Source organism: Synchiropus splendidus, chromosome 7, assembly GCF_027744825.2.
Source record: "Synchiropus splendidus isolate RoL2022-P1 chromosome 7, RoL_Sspl_1.0, whole genome shotgun sequence".
NCBI lineage: Eukaryota > Metazoa > Chordata > Actinopteri > Syngnathiformes > Callionymidae > Synchiropus > Synchiropus splendidus.
In genome coordinates, this window is record NC_071340.1 from 7,912,786 (window position 1) to 7,930,342 (window position 17,557).

Genomic DNA, 17,557 nt, shown 5'->3' on the forward strand with positions numbered 1-17,557 from the left:
GTGTCTTTCTTGCTAGTGGCTATCCTTCTCACACGACTCACCTCTGACAGTCGTCTCCACACATTGTTGCATTCTTCTTGTTTTCATCACCTCTACTCTTCATCTTCACTCTTCCTCCCTCTCTCGCACCCACCTGAATTCTGTGTGTTTGGAGTAAAATGTGTTGATGGGGTTCAACATCTCAAGAGATATTACCTCCAAATCGATTTTAAGTGACTTTTTTGTTTTAGTTTTGCCAGCCTGGGTGTAACTTTTAAACATTGTTTATTAGTGCAGCTCCATATCGTGGGAAATGGACCAAGAGACACATGTTGTTAATCATGTCATTTATTTCTATGTGCTCCCCAATATTACAAACAGCTTCAGTAGTACACTTTGATCTACACAAATACATAGAAAAGCAAACAAAGCAGAGTGACTCGCATGTGTAACCAAAGCAGCTCGGAGACTTACAGGGAACGGTGACCAGCGGATCCTATGCAGTTTATCTGTCTGCGGTTCAGGGATTGTCAAGACCTACAACTATCTCATCATTACAAGCTCTGCATAACAATAGCAGCAATGTTTTTAGAGGCTACAAGTAAACAAGAACTTGGGAGGAAATGTAAAATGGTTAGAAAACACTACAAATACTGTTTAAGAAAACAAAACAAACAAAAAATAACCCTACATTGATAATGTTTTAATGGTTAAAGTGAAGCATCTCTTTATCTGGTCCGCACACATCGCCGTAACACAACAGCTTCCTCAAGACTTCTACAAAACAGCTGTGGAAAAAACAGCTTTCTGACACAAAATAACATCTCAAAATTGAGCAGGTATATTTACAACTAATTGTTTGCGAGAAAACAATGTCATTACTATCCTAACAATTGTAGTAAAGAAGGTTTTTGTCAGTTTTCTGTTGACGAGCTTGTCGGTCATTTGGCACTGCACATACTGTAAACAAAAAAAAAAAAAAAAAAAAAGAAAAAAAGCCCTCTAGCGTTTTAATAAATAGAACTGTACTCAATGCTATATACATGTTTTATACATTGGCACACAGGAGTGAGTGTGAATAGTTGCCCGCTATTTCCTTGTTGAGAAGAAAAACACAACGTGGTGTTCTTGTTATTGCAGTCAAATGCATGTGGTTGAGACGAAATCCTTATTTTCTTTATTTAAATAAATATCTTCTAAGCTTCCTCCCTTCAAACTTTTCAACCCCAGATAACAAATCACTGTTAAATAAAAATGAGAAACACAAAGAACACAAGGCTTAATGGAGTGGAATCAGCTGGAAGCCTCATGAAACAATCATTTTGGAAGTGTGAAGGGTTATTGACGCTTCCACGGCTTCTATGGGAGTTTGGCACGGCTTTTGTCAACAATGATTACACAGCTTCAAGTGTATCGAATGAATGAGTATTTATCAGCTGATCTCGGCAGAAATGATTTTGGAGCATTATTTTCAAGATGTGTAGATGTTGATGCATAATATGTTAAACTGTAACTTGAAGTTTTGTCCAACAAAAAAACCCTGGTTAAGGGCAGAAACATACATTTATTTTCTCAGTGTAGTAAATAAGAAATGCAACTTTTTCGCTAAGCACAGCTGATCCGAACACACATTGGTTGGTCGGCTGCAACTAAATGCGTTTCAAAACTTTATATTCATTCCATGGTTCACATTTGTTATCATATTCAGAATGGAGATGCTAGTAAAAAGAGGAAGACAACCAATGAGGTTCATGAATATGAATGAGACGAAGATGGATGACCACAATCGCATTCTCACTCCCTAAGGCAAAAGGTAATGTCAACTACTGTCCCCAAGTGATGCAGAAGTTGCATGTGAATGCATTTAGCTTTCAATGTCGACAGCGATCGCATTTGCCAAGTCACATCTGATGTTCTCAATGAGAGCTTGAAACTGACTCTGTTCAAAGTCCCGACAGTCCATAAGTGATGCCTCAGGAGTGAGAGTGAGAATGTGTTGTCAAGTAGGAGCAGTGGGGACCCCTGATGGGAAGCCTAGAGTCAAGTATCCAAGAGTTGCCATGATTCACTCATTTCAGTTCTCTGTGACCGATATTGCTTTTGATGTAAACAGAATGTTTGTGTGACTTGTGAGGTAGACAAACTCAGCTGACTTGGTCTGCTATTATTCAGCACCCATTTCTTTGGTTTATTAAGTCATTTCCTATTCGTTCTTATAGCCTGTAAGAAGACAAAAAAATTGTGGTCAGTCATGTGAAAAGTAAATGAAAAGTTTGGTATTGTTGGTTGAAAAACCTGTCTCACTTTTTCTAGCACCAAAAACAAAAGCATGTTGTATGACAGAGGTGTTGGCCACATTTCTCTTCATCTGGAGGTATAGTTTGCCTTCTGCATACATTTCCTCGCAGACTCAGCCGTAATGAGTGCATCCGTTGGCATGTTCCCTCCATGCCACCGCTCAGAGACCCTGCTGCATGCTCTGCAGGGACTCCAGTCATGAAATGACAAGATCAAACACAAGCGGAGCAGAAAGAGAAGGCAGACACCTTCTTGCTGTGTCGTCTCAACAATAGAAAATGTCTCTCTTTCAAGCTGCCATCGGTTTCTCCTTGACTACAAAGAGTCAAATATCATGTTCGGAGTTGGCAGCAGTTACTGAATCTTTCATTGGTAATTTACTCTTTTGACTATGTTTTATTGCCAGGCGGAGATTTTCTCTCTTTTGAATGGCATGAATTCCCTTAGAATGGGTCGGCTACTTTGGAGCGATGCGACTCAGATTTGGCTCTCCGACCACGCAGTGTTGGAAATTACCAGCAGCCTTTGAGGGTTGTTGTCTCCTCCCTGAACTGATGGTAATTGTCACCACGAAAGTGACTCTTGTCGGCGCCTGCAGTAAATAAACAGTGGGCCATTATCATCCACTCCTCCACAATAGAATGACTCTGCTGATAGAGTTGTGTACTGAGTTGACAGAGGTTTTAATAAATAGTGTGAATGATTGTTGAATGTCTGTGGCGACGTCGAGAGAAACAGTCTGCAGTTTAAACAGCTGCTTTCAATGGCTGAGCTTGATGGACAGGACGAGACTGACGGAGCGTCTGCCCCAGGATCGTGTTGTGTAGAAAGATTCTGGAGAAAGGAAATTAAATGTCAGCATCTATACACTAATCATCCTTCACCCAGAATTGCTGTCTTCTGATTGGTCCAACTGCAAGCTGTTCTTTAACTTGCTAGTTGTCAGTTGCTTTCTCTTCTACTGCACTAAAGGAACAGATTCATTTGTGCTCTCAGAGGGACTGTAGTTTAAAACAAAGAGATACTCAGACTGTATGTGAGGCTATGTCCCTTCCGTCCATTTGTTGAATTCAGTGGGAGCTCAAATGTGAAGTTAGAGACTGTCTGGATTCCATAATTTGCACCAATAAAATGAAACAACTGTGGGAAAAAAAAGCCTATTGAGGTACACACAGCTTTGGACAGCAGCAGCCAACTATTATGATACGGCCATTCACAGTGTTCTATTGAACAACAGGAGGCGCTGTATTTTTTGCAGCTTTGTTTGTTTACTAACAAGGAGCAGTTAAAGTAATGAACCCAGTGTTGTGTCAATTGATTCGCCAGGTTGTTCAGTTGCTGTTCCCTCTTTGATACTGTGGTTTAAAAAATGTTGCAGTGAGAATTGGTGTTGAAGTCTTACTGAAATTCTCGAGAAAATGGGTGATTATAGAGCCAAAGTGAACCAGCACTTTAAAAAAAAAAGTTGTTTCTGGTGTGAGAAGACTCGGGGTGAAGCTGGATACCTATTGTACATTTTGAGTCCTATAGCGCAAGGGCATCACTCTCATCTCTCCACTTCAGAGTCTACCGCAGGCCACTGACTGTGCGTGAAGCTGCCAGCTCTCTGACCCGGAGCCGGATCTGACAGGGATGAAGCATCCGCGATGAGGTCGGCGTGCCTTGGAACTCGCTTTGGCACCGTGGTGGTCTTGGCCGGTGTCTTCTTGATGGTCACTGGGGTGGTGCGTTTCATGGAGTTGCCCTGCGTCACGGATCCTTTGCCCAGGATTTGTTTACCGTTGCGAGTGCCGTTGGCAGCGACAGAAGCCGTGAGGGTCTCAAGCAGCTGCGAGGCAGAGCCGAAACGGATGTGCTCCTCTGTCTCAGCCGCCTCCGAGAAGAGAGAGAAGGCACCCGTGCGCCTGCTGCACGAGTCGCAGCAGAGTTTGTTGTAGCCAGGGATGGAGCAGTACCTCGCCAGCACCTCCATTTGGCAGAAGATAGATTTGTCTCCATTGCATGGCTCATCTGAAAGTCAAAGGGGATGCGAAGTCAGATCTGAGATTAAGATCAGTGTGACCTTAACAAAGAGAAGGCCGATATGTGTACATTTGCAGATCGGTGAGGTAAAGCCTTTAATCACACCCAGAGCCCGGCGGCACAAACAGCTCTGAAGAAGTGAAGCAATACATTTCAAGTTTTCGGTTGACACTTCTGCAGTGGCTTGCAAGTTCCACACCCTCAGAGTACACTCTGGTCATAAACCCACTCATGATTTGAGTCACACCATCGCTGGAGTTATAGATCTGCTCAACGGAGGATCAATGAAGGACTCATTACAAAACCGCTTCACTGAGCATTCGAGCTTTTTCAAGAGAAAAAAAATAAAGTGGACTCAAGTTAATAAATCTACTGTTGCGTGATATACATGCGCTCATATAGAGTTAGTTCCATAGACTTAGTGATTTCATTTTATGTAAGACACAAACAAATCTTTCAAAATCTTCTTGGATTCAGATGAAACTCATGAGTACATATTGAAGATGCCGTTCAAATACCTTCAGAACCTTTCTTACTCAGGCAGATGATCTCATGACCTCAAAAACAATAGACTTTTTCACGTGTTCAGGTTTTTATTATTTGAAAGACATTAATAAATCAGGAAGCTACATTTTAATGGGCCCTTGATCTGTTCCCTTTTGGTGATGCCAATGGGAACGTTGGAAGGCCTTAACCATGACACCCTGTGGACACACTAAATCTCATGTCTGTGCATAACTAACGCTTCAAAATGCCCCTTCGAGATGAATACGTTGGTTATCTCTGTCAACAAGGACATGACCTGTGTATGTGTATGTCGTGAATTAAACGAAACAAGGCATTAAATCCCACTTAACTCTAGAATGGCAGCCAGTCATCAATATTCTCCACTCAGCATATTTACAAAAGACACAAAGTCAACATCATTGATTTCAGACTCAGTTTTACAGAAATACACTGCCTGCATTTAGGCACAGCTTAAAAGGCTGCATTGCTCATGCAGTTGTAGTGAGTAGACGAGTGACTTAAATCTAAAAAACTACTACCCTGTGTGGCCATTTACCATCAAAGTGTTGAATTCCTCATTGTATTTCTACTGTGGTTCAAAGTGTTCTCAGCGTACTAATAAAATGATCATGAAAAGTTTGCTTTCACATTCATTGAGCTTATTTAATCTGAATTCTGTCTCTGATTTTGGAGGACAGTGTTACGCACAACTGCTGGGGTGACGACAACCTTTCCCACTCCCTTCATTCACATCTCAGTTTCAGACCACAAATGTGATGGATAGTCATTCACCACAGGTGTTAAGTTGAGATGCTCACCATGGCAGGGTCCAGGTCTGCAGGTTCGTACATTTTCAGGTTTGTCCCCGCTACACTGGTCTCCAATCCGGCAAGTGACCAGTCGTCGCTCCATTCCATCACCACAAGTCACGGAACACTGTGGGCGATGATTTTAGTGATGAAACAGGAAGAAGTTGCCTGGAGGAACATACCAATTCCCCAGACAGAGTGCGGATGTATTCCCTCAACCTTGCAGACATTCATGGGGTGTTCCACTCGTCTTCCGACTGGGACTTTTGACTAGAGTGCAGTGCTCCCTCAGATTTTTGAATGTGTCTGAGCAAACACACAAATGCTCTGAGCAGTCACTTGGACCACTGTGAGCGATCTCTCGTCGTCGGCTGTGGTTACTGCTGCAATAGTTTACAAGCCTTTAAAACAGAGATGGGAATTTGTATAATTCAGATTAAGGATTTGAAAAGGTGTGAAATTAAACAATAAAAAGGTAGAAATAAAAGCCTTTCAATTGTCTTTGAATTGTATATATATATATATATATATATATATATATATGACAGTCAGTGATTCATTTTATTGGTCTAATGTCACAAGGCTTTATGTCTTGACGGCAAGAAGGCAGAATTTATATTCCATTCAGGATTCATGTTTGTTGTGCAGCGTAGATATTTTTGTGCGCTGAGATCGTATCAACAGTGTGCAATGGCGCACGTGCAGCTTAGAGCGAACTGCAATTTTTGATTCTGACACTCTGGGGAAATCTGAGTACATCCACATATAGCCATGTTTCCACTGTGACAGAAACTCATATTTGTAGCCCTCGCACCGGTACAGCTGTTCAAAACTTGCATAAATTCATTGGTTCAGCAGCTTCACAAAAATGATGTATCTCTCTGGCTGATTTGAGCAGAATGTAAACATCAACTTTCATTTATTTTTGGTGCAGTGGCCTCAGGATCACTGCTATTTGTCGTCAACATGATTCGGAGACATCCAGCAGTCAGTTGAATGGGCCGCAGCGAGGGGGACGGTGTCAGGAGAAGAATCAGATAGAAGGAGAGCAATGCTCCTTCATGGATTGAGGTGTGTCCATGCCCTAACTGGAGGAATGAGCAAAGGATGGAGGATGAGATTGACACACAGACGGGCGACACGTCTTCGTTAATGACCACGCACGAGCTGACTCAAAAGGCAAAGCTCTGGATTTCCTGATCGATCCATGCTCCTGCGGATTTGAGCTATGACCAAAGAACAGGATCACAGGCATTATGAACTCTGTCCAGTGCCATCCTTAATAACAAGCATGAGAAGCTGATCAGTCACTAGTTGCAACTAATAACTACAGACTAGCCACCGACTATTTAAACGGTTAGTCGACCAGTCAGCATGTGATGTGTGCGGTAAGATGAGCACGCTGTCTGAAACCAGTGCCGGTCCTCAAGTGAACCTACTTGGCTGATGCCTCCCACCCAGTTGAATATATGAAACTTGCCTTTTTTGAATGACAGCCTAAGTGTCATGCCATTTTGCGCTACATGAAGTATCCCGATCTATGTCCAGTCCAAGCTGCGGTATGGCAATCAATGCTATTGTTATAATACTCTGTTGGGCATCAAGTCATGTCACTTTGCAGTAGTTTCGTGGTTTGGAAAGATTCTGATTTTCATTTGCAGTTAATTTTCCAGTCCTACTGTCAGTGTCAGAGCGTGACAGTCGTGTGTTGCACCGGTGTAACATGGCGACTGTCCCCCGGTGAGATTATATATATTCATTTTTTCTTCCAATAACGCCGCTTCAGGCAGATGCCCGATTCGCCCCTACCTAAGATCCGCCACTGCCTGAAACATTCTACCTAAGATCCGCCACTGCCTGAAACATTCTACCTAAGATCCGCCACTGCCTGAAACATTCTACCTAAGATCTGCCACTGTCTGAAACATTCTACCTAAGATCCGCCACTGTCTGAAACATTCTACCTAAGATCCACCACTGTCTGAAACATTCTACCTAAGATCCACCACTGTCTCAAACATTCTACCTAAGATCCACCACTGTCTCAAACATTTTACCTAAGATCCGCCACTGTCTGAAACATTCTACCTAAGATCCGCCACTGCCTGAAACATTCTACCTAAGATCCGCCACTGTCTGAAACATTCTACCTAAGATCCGCCACTGTCTGAACCATTCTACCTAAGATCCACCACTGTCTGAAACATTCTACCTAAGATCCACCACTGTCTGAAACATTCTACCTAAGATCCGCCACTGTCTGAAACATTCTACCTAAGATCCGCCAATGTGCGAAACATTCTACCTAAGATCTGCCACTGTCTGAAACATTCTACCTAAGATCCGCCACTGTCTGAAACAAACAATAATAAACACTTCTGGCTCTGGCATCGAACCAACGACCTATGAGCTGTGGGTCCTGGCCACATCCACATGTATCGAGGTCCCATGTCAGACCCGGGACACTGTTGGATTACTTCTCCAGGCTGTTCTTGGGATGTTTGACAAGGCTTCCAAATGAAGAGGCATCAAGGTCTCGATGGCTGCGACCCAAAGTCAAACAGAATTGAACAATTCAGTGTGTGGGGAAAATGGCAGCAAACCCGCTCTATATTGAGAAGTCTTTCTTTTTCTTCAACAAAATACAAAAATATAATAAACTATATACAAATATTTCCTGAACATTAACAAAGACTTTGGAAATAAGAAGGGCTCCAGCACTTCAGTTGCTTCCTGCTTATCAGTGTCGAGACTAAGTCAGCGTCCGAGGTTTCCGAAGATGAATAGAGCTTGAAGAAAAGAAACAGCTTTAGTGCAGCAGAGCCGGTTGTGGGCGACACATTGAATAAAAAAGCTATTCACTTTTGAATGCTTTGGTATTTAAATGTGCTTTGAACACATTGTTGGCAGGTGCCCTTGGACGACAGAAACATCCTGTCTGGGAGAGTTCAGGGCTTCCGCAGGAGTCCAGCCAAATTCCATCTCAGATAGACTCAAGTGATCTCGCTTGATTCATCACTTATCTGTTGGCGCATACCATGGCACTTCATCCCTGACTGAACTAGCAAAGGCAAATTATGCCACTAAGCTCTTCATTTGATTCTGTGTCTGAATTCATCGACATAAATAGTGATGACATTTCCATAATGATATGGACTATACATGAATCTAGCAGGTACTTGAACTTGATTCATATTAGCATTTATGCATATTAGCATGACAACAGTTATCATGTCATTTGTTTTTAGAGAATTTTCAAGATCTAGATCTTAAAAAGCAAACATAGGTATTTTCCTGGTCAATCACAACAAAAACCATTTCAATAGAAACGCAAATAAAAGACCTTATTCAGCACCTGTCTTCGAATGAGTCTTTAAATCGGTGCTTTGGTTCGAGGTGTAAAGACATTAACACAACGTGATGCATTGTCACATCTACCGGACGAGAGAACAATATTAATCCCACCAGGACTTCAAGACTCTCCCACACCTAATGAGGTTTGTGCAGAACAACGAATGAAGACCCTCTTGGTGTCTGACAGCTGGCTTCTCATTTGTCCGCACTCTAAAGCTCTTAACAAAGCACACTCTCAAATTAGTTGATTCAGGCATGAACGTGGCTGTTCTTGATCAGAAACTCTGAACACGTGCAGATGCCAGGAAGCATCATCAAACAAACACTCTCCTCATACATGTGAATTACAGCATCCTGTATGCACAGGTTTTAGAGCGAGTGAAGGAATAAAGTTAATATGTGTGGCTGAGTCCAATCTAAAGGAGGATTTTCTTTATTTACTTTTTTTTTTTTTTACTTTTGCAATAATCACAACTTCCATTTGCTCGGTAAATAAAACAGCATATAAATTGTGTAGAAAAAAGGCCCCTCCTGCCTTAGCAGCAAGCTGTCATGACTAACTTGTCATGGAAAAGCAGATGGCGACAGTGAAATGCTTCAGCTAATATGATATTGCTTTTGCGATTTTTCCATTCGAAATGCTCAGAAAACCGATAAACCGTTAAAAATGTCAACTTTCAGGACATTTAACACTACATAAGTGTTTACAATACTTCGGATGATGTTCAAAAGTGCTATTTATAGTGCTATGTTTCAGATAGCGGCGGATCTTAGGTGGGGTGAATCGGGCATCTGCCCGCTGTGGCGTTATTGGAACTAAAAATAAATAAATAAAATCGCATTCAAAATGCTCAGAAAACCGCCAAGTTAAAGTCCACCTCCATGATGTGTTATCTGTTTCTGGAAACTGGGAATTGTGCCCTGGGTGGTTACCTACATTGGCCATAGCTGAAACCGGCAAGAGAGAATTGTGATGTCACAATGCCCATGATCCAATGGGAACACTTAACATCAGCTGTCTCACTCTAACTGTACCAAACTTATTTATGTGAAAACAAGGAAAAAAAAAAAGCTGACAGTTGGCTAGTGCCAGGCTTCTTAACATTAAAAGCTTCATTATTATGGGAGCAATGTTGTTTGGTCAGTACAAAACGGTGCAGGAAGTGTCCTGAAATGTGACTTAACGGATTAAAGGCTTCAGATGCAATGACTCGATCAAGTGTGTGTTGGATCAATGAGCTGCACAGATCAACTGTTTCCTTCACTCTTCATCAGTTAACTAGCTTGCTGCACCATCACATCAAGAGTCATCTGGACTTATTGCCCATCCATGCTTAAAATGCTGGAACTAAGTCTCCACTAGCTGCTGGACAGGAAGCTTCACTCACACTTGCATTGCACACTGAAATACACCTCCTTTTGCTCGAGCAGTAAATAATGCAGCTGCATGTACTGTATAATGTATGTTACCATGGTTTTACAATACATACTGTGAGAGAAAGCAGCACATGAATGAAGGATCAAGACTCAAACCTGATGTACAGCCATTATCCTCCGGTGTCCTGCTGAGGAACTGATCTAACGGGTCTGAGAGACTGAACCGAGGACCCCACATGTCAGGCTTACTAATGAGAGCCCCGTCCACATCACCCTCTTCTCCTGTCAGGGCTCAAGTCCTTATCGAATCCTCGCTGCAATGATGTCAGTTCTGTGTCTGACAGCATTGTTCTGGTTCTGTCATATAACCGGATCAAGACACACTAACTATATAATCTATTTTCTTCTTGATATTCATACAACCTGCCGCTGATCTCCTGATACTGCTGGGCTGAACTTTTTTATAGCTGAAATGGCTGACACTAAGCCATCTCCACTTCCGTATAAGACCCCTTGAAGTGTAATGGCTTTGGGATCGATTAATGGAACACTAAATAATAAAACTACAGCTGCATTAAAACTGCATTAAAGTGGCACTTTAAAAATAAATTATGCTGGGTTGGCGGTACCTCTGACCAGGCGCCAGCCCTCCACTGAGAAGGACAGGGAACTCGGTTGCAGGATCGCCGACTCTCCGGCTTCTCTCCGCTGCAGTATTTGCTGTGGATGGAGCGGTTGGTGCCGTCATGGAGGAACTGCATGCAGCGAACTGTCCGGATCTGAAATCCCAGGCTGCCGCAAGTTTTGGTACAATGCTCCCAGTCCTCTGAGATCCATCTGCCGGACAACATTCAAGAAAGTGTTACAAAAATGGATACTGTAAAGTTTGATTTTGTCTCAAAACTTCCTTCTGTTAACTTCATAAAACACTGAAGTATTCCCTCCCCCACGCTGTTCTACATTGGTTGGTAGGGCCCTCACAATAGTCCTGTTATGCCTCCCCTTTCTAAATGTACTTGGCCACTTCCACAACAACTCTTGTTGTTTCCTGCAATTCCATTTAATTGAGTCAATCACACTGCTTTTCACATCTCCGATTTCAGTCAACAACAATGGTATTCAGTGGGCCATCTCCATTTGCTGTGGACCTCCAGGTCTCATGAGCTATCAACGCTATACCCTGCTGAGTGGAATTGACATCTGAAAAAGCTGTGTATCTGGTTTGTGCCAGCGGATGTTGATGCCACATTTACTGAGATCTTGCTTGCAGCTACGCTGCAACTGACGGTATTACGCTACACTCTGTATTTTTATCATTCGTTTTCAAACTCCTGAGACCAACACATGACCAATCTGGTATCAATGGTCTATCAAAAATCATAAATTATACTACTGAATTCTCAAACAACAGTTGAGATGTTGGGAATAAAACCAAAATACTACAACCAACAGTGAATGTCTAATACGTCTTTTTTTGCTTGATTTTTCATGTTACATCATGCAGACTTGTGTCACTACCTGTTCAGTAGTGATGGGTAGATGAGGTATCATGAAACAGTATTGCAGGGTAGATGAAACAGTGTCATAATTTTCAGGAGCCACTAGATGGTGCTCTTGGTTTAGAAATTATGTGAGGTTTCATTTAATGCGGCGTTCAGGTCCAGACAGTGCAGCAGACAGCGCCATCTGGTGGCCTGTGAAAATCAGGACACTGTTTCATGAAGCCTCGTCTAGTCATCAGTGCTGTCAATGTCAATGTCACATTCTAAATAGCACAGACTCGTAAAGATGCCAGTATGTTCCAGGATTTTATTCTTGGTTTTGTAAGATATTTTGAGCCACGGAGCATCACTTCAATAAAATTATGATACAAAAGGAAGTATTCATTTGCTTGAGGAAACACATCCTTGATGGAAAAAAAGGCTGAGGTGAGTCTAAAAAGTGACTGGAAAGATAATGCAATAATAAATCAGCAAGTTTTCACATATCTGGGGACAGTTAACATATTGCGATTTACTGGCAAGAGGTATTAAAAGAAAGCAAGTCTGCATTGGGCTATGGAGACTGGGAATAATTTCATAACTGCTATGCAGGGAACACCTCATGGATGCACTGGGGCGCATCTTCAGTGGTGCATCCTGCGATCACTGAGTGTTTCGGGTCTCACAACATCATACTCCCTCACCAATACAAAGGCAGACCAAATCCCGACTCGCATCAGTCCACGATCAACCCTCTTAATCCAAAACCACGGTGTGACCTTCTCTGCTGCTTCACTGGTGGCTTTAATGGCCTTCTTCCACACCACCCCTATGATGCCCAAGTGACTAAAGGCTTTGCACGGAAGCCCTACACCTGACTTCTATAGGCTCAGAGAAGGTTCTCAGGCCTCTCCCTGCACTCCTCCACCAGGTCCTGGTACTGAGCTTGGTTCTCTTGTTGGCTCCATCTCTCTCTCTTCTTTTTATGTGGGGATATAAACACATGAACTTGTTTTATCCGCTGTGTGAAAATGAAAAATTCAATTGCGTTGGAGTGTCAAAAAAGGAAAGAAGAGACACCGATACTTTTGGAATATTGAGGAAGGGAGCAAGTATCTCCAGATCAAGTTGATAGAGCCTTTGAGAGCAGGCTAGTAAACAGACATGAGCTGGATAGATTTTGTTGAATATTTAGGTTGAACATGAAAATGACCACACAGCTACAAGATCATATGTGTATTTGTATGTGGTTTCTGTTGTTTCAGTTCTGTTTCCTACAAGGTCTGTTTTGATATGCTGGAAACAATCGACACAAAGACTTGCAGTGAAGCATTAAAACAATCATTTCCCTTTCGGAGGAAGCCAATTCCAGAACTCGAGGGTGGCTGGTTTATTTGTCCAGTTTTCCATTCCTCTGCTGTCCTGTTCTCTAATGAAAGAGGTTGATAGCAGTAATTTTCCAGTAAACTAGCCAGACTTTTTTAGAAAATATCTACCCGAGCAAATGTTTCCTTCCGCTATTCATAACTAAGATGGGGAAGGTAACTTTGTAATCAATGTGCACTTGGAAATAATTCTTAGAATTCAGCGCTGACTTTAACCTCTTGAACTCTGCTCTTGCATTGGTTTGATTCCGCAGGTGGATGCAGTCTGAGCCAGGTGGTCATGTATTTGGGAGACAGAGGATGTCCTGCCTTGTGAATGAGCGTACGTGACAGCTGCCAGTTAGAATCAGCAGACAACATCGCCCCCAGATCGAATGAGCAGGTGACGCCGCCAAAAGGCTGTGATCAGAATATATGTCATTTATTAAAGACTCATTTCACAGTCCGGACAGGGCAGCACCGCAGGGCACAGGTGTTTTACAACGAAGAGATGAGCACTATTGATGCCAAATGACCTCTTGAAATATTGCCTTCAGAACTATGACAATAACAATTCTGTGTCCAGGTGAAGACCTTTACAAGAATTCCCTGCTGTTTCAGGGACACATACGCCAGGGAGAAACAGCAGGGCACAAGATGAGGAGGCGGTGACACTACATCAAGCTAACAAAGCAACTATTGTTCTCGGAGAAGTCAAAGCAAATCATGAAAAGTTTTTATTGTTTTTTCCTAGATTTTCCACAATGAGGAGACACATTCCTTACGACCATACAATGACCATTCACATTCCTCGAAAGCACTCTGAAAGACACTCTAAAATTGCCCCTTGGTGTGCGTGACTGGTGTGTGTGTGTGCCCTGTAATGGACTGGATGTATTCCTGCCTGGTCTCCAATGACCACTGGGACAGGCTCCAGCACTCCCTGCATCCCTGAACAGGACTGAGAATGCAGGTTAACTGACAATTTGTCGATAATTTCCTACAAAGTGGATACAGAAATGTGGAGATAAATAAATCATAGAAATACAGAAATGTGTGAATAAGTAAAACAATAATTGAATGAAGAAAGAAATACAATAATGCAAAATAAATTAAATACAGAAAATAATGTATAGTAATAATAGTAGTAATATATAGTAATAATATATAGTTAAAAAAAACCTAGCACAAGTGTAGAAATGTATAAATAAACTGTAGTATCAGAATAATTTATTTATTTATGTTTTTAGTTCTGTGTTTATTTATTTATTCATTGATTTGTTTATTTATCACTGTGTATTTCATATGCATTTTTTTTTCATACTGTCTCCTCCAAACCATCAGACTCAGGGTTCCCTCATTAATAATTGTTACAATAGTTGTTAAATGATTTGTGCAGACTTGTCTAGCTTCAGAAGATTTGAATTGCAGCTTCTTGAAATATGGTTTTGTGTTTCTAGATTTTCTGTTCTCCAATACAGTTTGTATTTGAAAACTTGAACACATTCAACGTTTTTGGAAATTTGGAAAGTCAGATTCATTTACTTTGAGAGATTTGATGGCCTGAGTGGCCCTAAACCCATCATGGAGTAAACCGAGCTCCAATGCCTCCCTCAGCTTGCATGGAAATGAGCACTGCAAATGCTTCAGAGACATTCTTCAAAGTGCTTTAGTGTTTGATCTTTGCGCTCTTCCAAACCACCTGCTCCCCTGAATGATGACGTGCCCAATATGTTAGTGATCAGAGACTCATTAGAGACGAATCGCTCGGTTTACTAAAAGTATGTCAAGTCCAAATGGTTTCAATTAACATGATTTCCATTTCTTGTTTATGGTCCACAGCTTCATAAAAGACAACCTTGTCTTCAAGTAGAGTGTCCCTAAAAGCCTCTCATTAAAGCCTCTGTACGGTACAAACACAAAAAACACCTCCTCAGTTAAGAGAATAGTTTTCTTCTGCTGATGGAGAATTGGCTCACAGCAGTTGGAAGAAGAGTAAAACTGATGAGGTTCTGGTATCTTGTAACCTTGAGACCTCAGTGCTTTCTAAGCATGAAAGTTTAACAGGTAAATGGGCTGCTTTTGGGTCCTGGTCAGTTGGATAGATGTGAACACAGTTATGATGGTCGAGTTAGGGACAATAGTTCATGAGAGGTGGAAGTGAGTCTCCAATTGAGGGAAGCCGTCCCGTAAGGCTGTGAGGTAGGTTCAAACTTTATCAAGAGAGGACTCTCATAAATGTCGGCCCTTGCATCGGACGCCAGATAACTGCTGCTACTGCATGTGACATATAATTATTTTCAGTCACTTTTTCCGTCGCGTAGCAAAGATCACTGAGGAAGCAGCGTTTCGATATTGATTATTATTCCATTTCAGCGTGTATTTCTCTCTCAAGACTGAAGTTAACTTGAGGCGTGTAGTGTGTAGTGTTGCCTTCAAATAGAAGTCCATCTCTGCGAGCCTTGTCACCAAACTGAATTAATGGGCTCTTGTTGTGGGTGAACACATTTCTACACTGACGATTATGATGCTCTATTTTACGTTATCAGTGGAGGTTTCACACCAATGAAACTGGGCTGTAATAACAGCTAAAAGGAAGGCAGGAGTTTGGTCGGCTCATGGACAAAGGAGCAGAAATCACGAGGCGTGTCAACCTCAGTGTCGTAAATGATTACATATCCGCGCTCCAAATGGAAAACTAAAAACTGCATACTGTGATAAATGAGCTATGTGTACTACAAGATGACTCCAACGACAGCTTGGTGCACAAGCTGCCAACACGAGCGACATCACACATTGTCAGTGTGTGTTCAAGGCCAGTGCCGCTGAAACATATTTTTGTAAGGAGGAAAAAAGAAAATAGTTTCCACACCAGATTGTGGATCCCTCCTTTGCTGCGATTGTAACACCTGACATAATGTTTGAGCAGAATGAAGCACTCGATGATGCATTTGAGTTAAAGAGCCCTTTGTGTGGTGTTCTTCCTCTTCAGTAATTGAATCTCACGCAAGGGCTTTTCGGACGCTCTTGCTTCCTCAGTTCATATATTTGTCCTCATTCTAGTCATGGACACCAAAAAGTTCCATCCAAGAGGAGGTTATTGGTGTTATAGTGCTTCGAGAGGCTGCTCCTCCAACACAACAGGACAAAACTCAAACCTTTACCCACACGCTGAGCATTGGTCCGCCCCAAGACTGCGTGCTGGGCCCCCTCTTGTATTGTCTCTACACCTCTGACTGCTGCTGCCCGACCCACAGGAACAACATCATAACCAAGTTTGCTGACGACACCACAGTAGTCAGTCTGATCTCAAAGGGAGGCGAGGGAGCCTACAGAGAGGAGGTCCAGAAACTCACAACCTGTGGTTCAGTCAACAACCTAGCTCCGAACACCACTAAGTCTAAGGAGGTATTTATCGACTTCATAAGGAAGAAAACTGACCCGCCCGCCTCAGGAAGAACAATTTGAAGAGGAAGCTGCTGCTGGCCTTCTACCGCTCCTCTATCGAGAGCATACTGACGTTCTGCTTTACAGCCTGGTACGGAGGACATTCAAAGCAGCACAGAAGATCATCCCTGATGGACATCTACTCCACCTGCTTCCTCAGCAGAGCTAACAATCTCCTGAAGGACAGTCCTCATCCTGGCTTCCAGCTGGTCGAGCTGCTTCCTTCCGGGAGATGCTTCAGCTGTAGTTACAAACAGGCTGAAGAACAGACCCATCACCACCCTTAACTCTCATATGGAACAAGCAATCACAGACGTTACAACACCCTGCTTTATATTCGTCCCAAAACTGGGAGGATTTATTTACTCATATCGTTCTGCAAACATGCATATTTCCTCAGAATAGAATAGAATATATATAATAATATATATAATAATATATATATATATATATATATATATATATATATATATATATATATATATATATATATATATATATATATATATATATATATATATATATATATATTCTATTCTATTCTATTCTATCGTCTCCTCTAATCCAGTATAAGGTCTGACACAAGTACAGACTCAAAACGATATACCGATACATTTTAAATCAACTGAGTGGTTGAGTTTTACTACACTTTTCAGGATGGTTTTTGTTTGGTTCAAGAAATAACAGTGCTGATGTGCTTCTGTTGATAGTCAAAGCATGGAGACGCTAGTGTCCCTAGAGTAATCAGTAAAACGCAGGTAAATGGCTGTTTTGAAAATAGCTCTTAAATATCACCTGGGACATTTCTTGCATTTTTATCACTTTGTTTTGTAAATGCGCACACATTTCTGAAAGTATTATAAACTAAAATATTATGACTCTAAAAACAGTAGTCAACGCGGGGTAGGTTTTATTTCCA

The 17,557-nt window shown here is 41.9% G+C and overlaps 1 protein-coding gene across 2 annotated transcripts in view; it reads right to left on the minus strand.

Annotated features, from left to right (window-relative positions):
* Positions 1–335: 335 nt before the first annotated feature.
* adamts3 (ADAM metallopeptidase with thrombospondin type 1 motif, 3) overlaps positions 336–17,557 on the minus strand; it is a 129,250-nt gene continuing 112,028 nt past the window's right edge. For both annotated transcript variants that reach the window (XM_053871529.1, XM_053871527.1), the window contains exons 20-22: positions 10,976–11,183; positions 5,625–5,742; positions 336–4,287 (exon numbers count right to left, since the gene is read on the minus strand). In XM_053871529.1, coding sequence (XP_053727504.1) covers positions 3,824–4,287; positions 5,625–5,742; positions 10,976–11,183 — 790 coding nt within the window. In that variant the 3' untranslated portion in view covers positions 336–3,823. The remainder of the gene's footprint in view (positions 4,288–5,624; positions 5,743–10,975; positions 11,184–17,557) is intronic.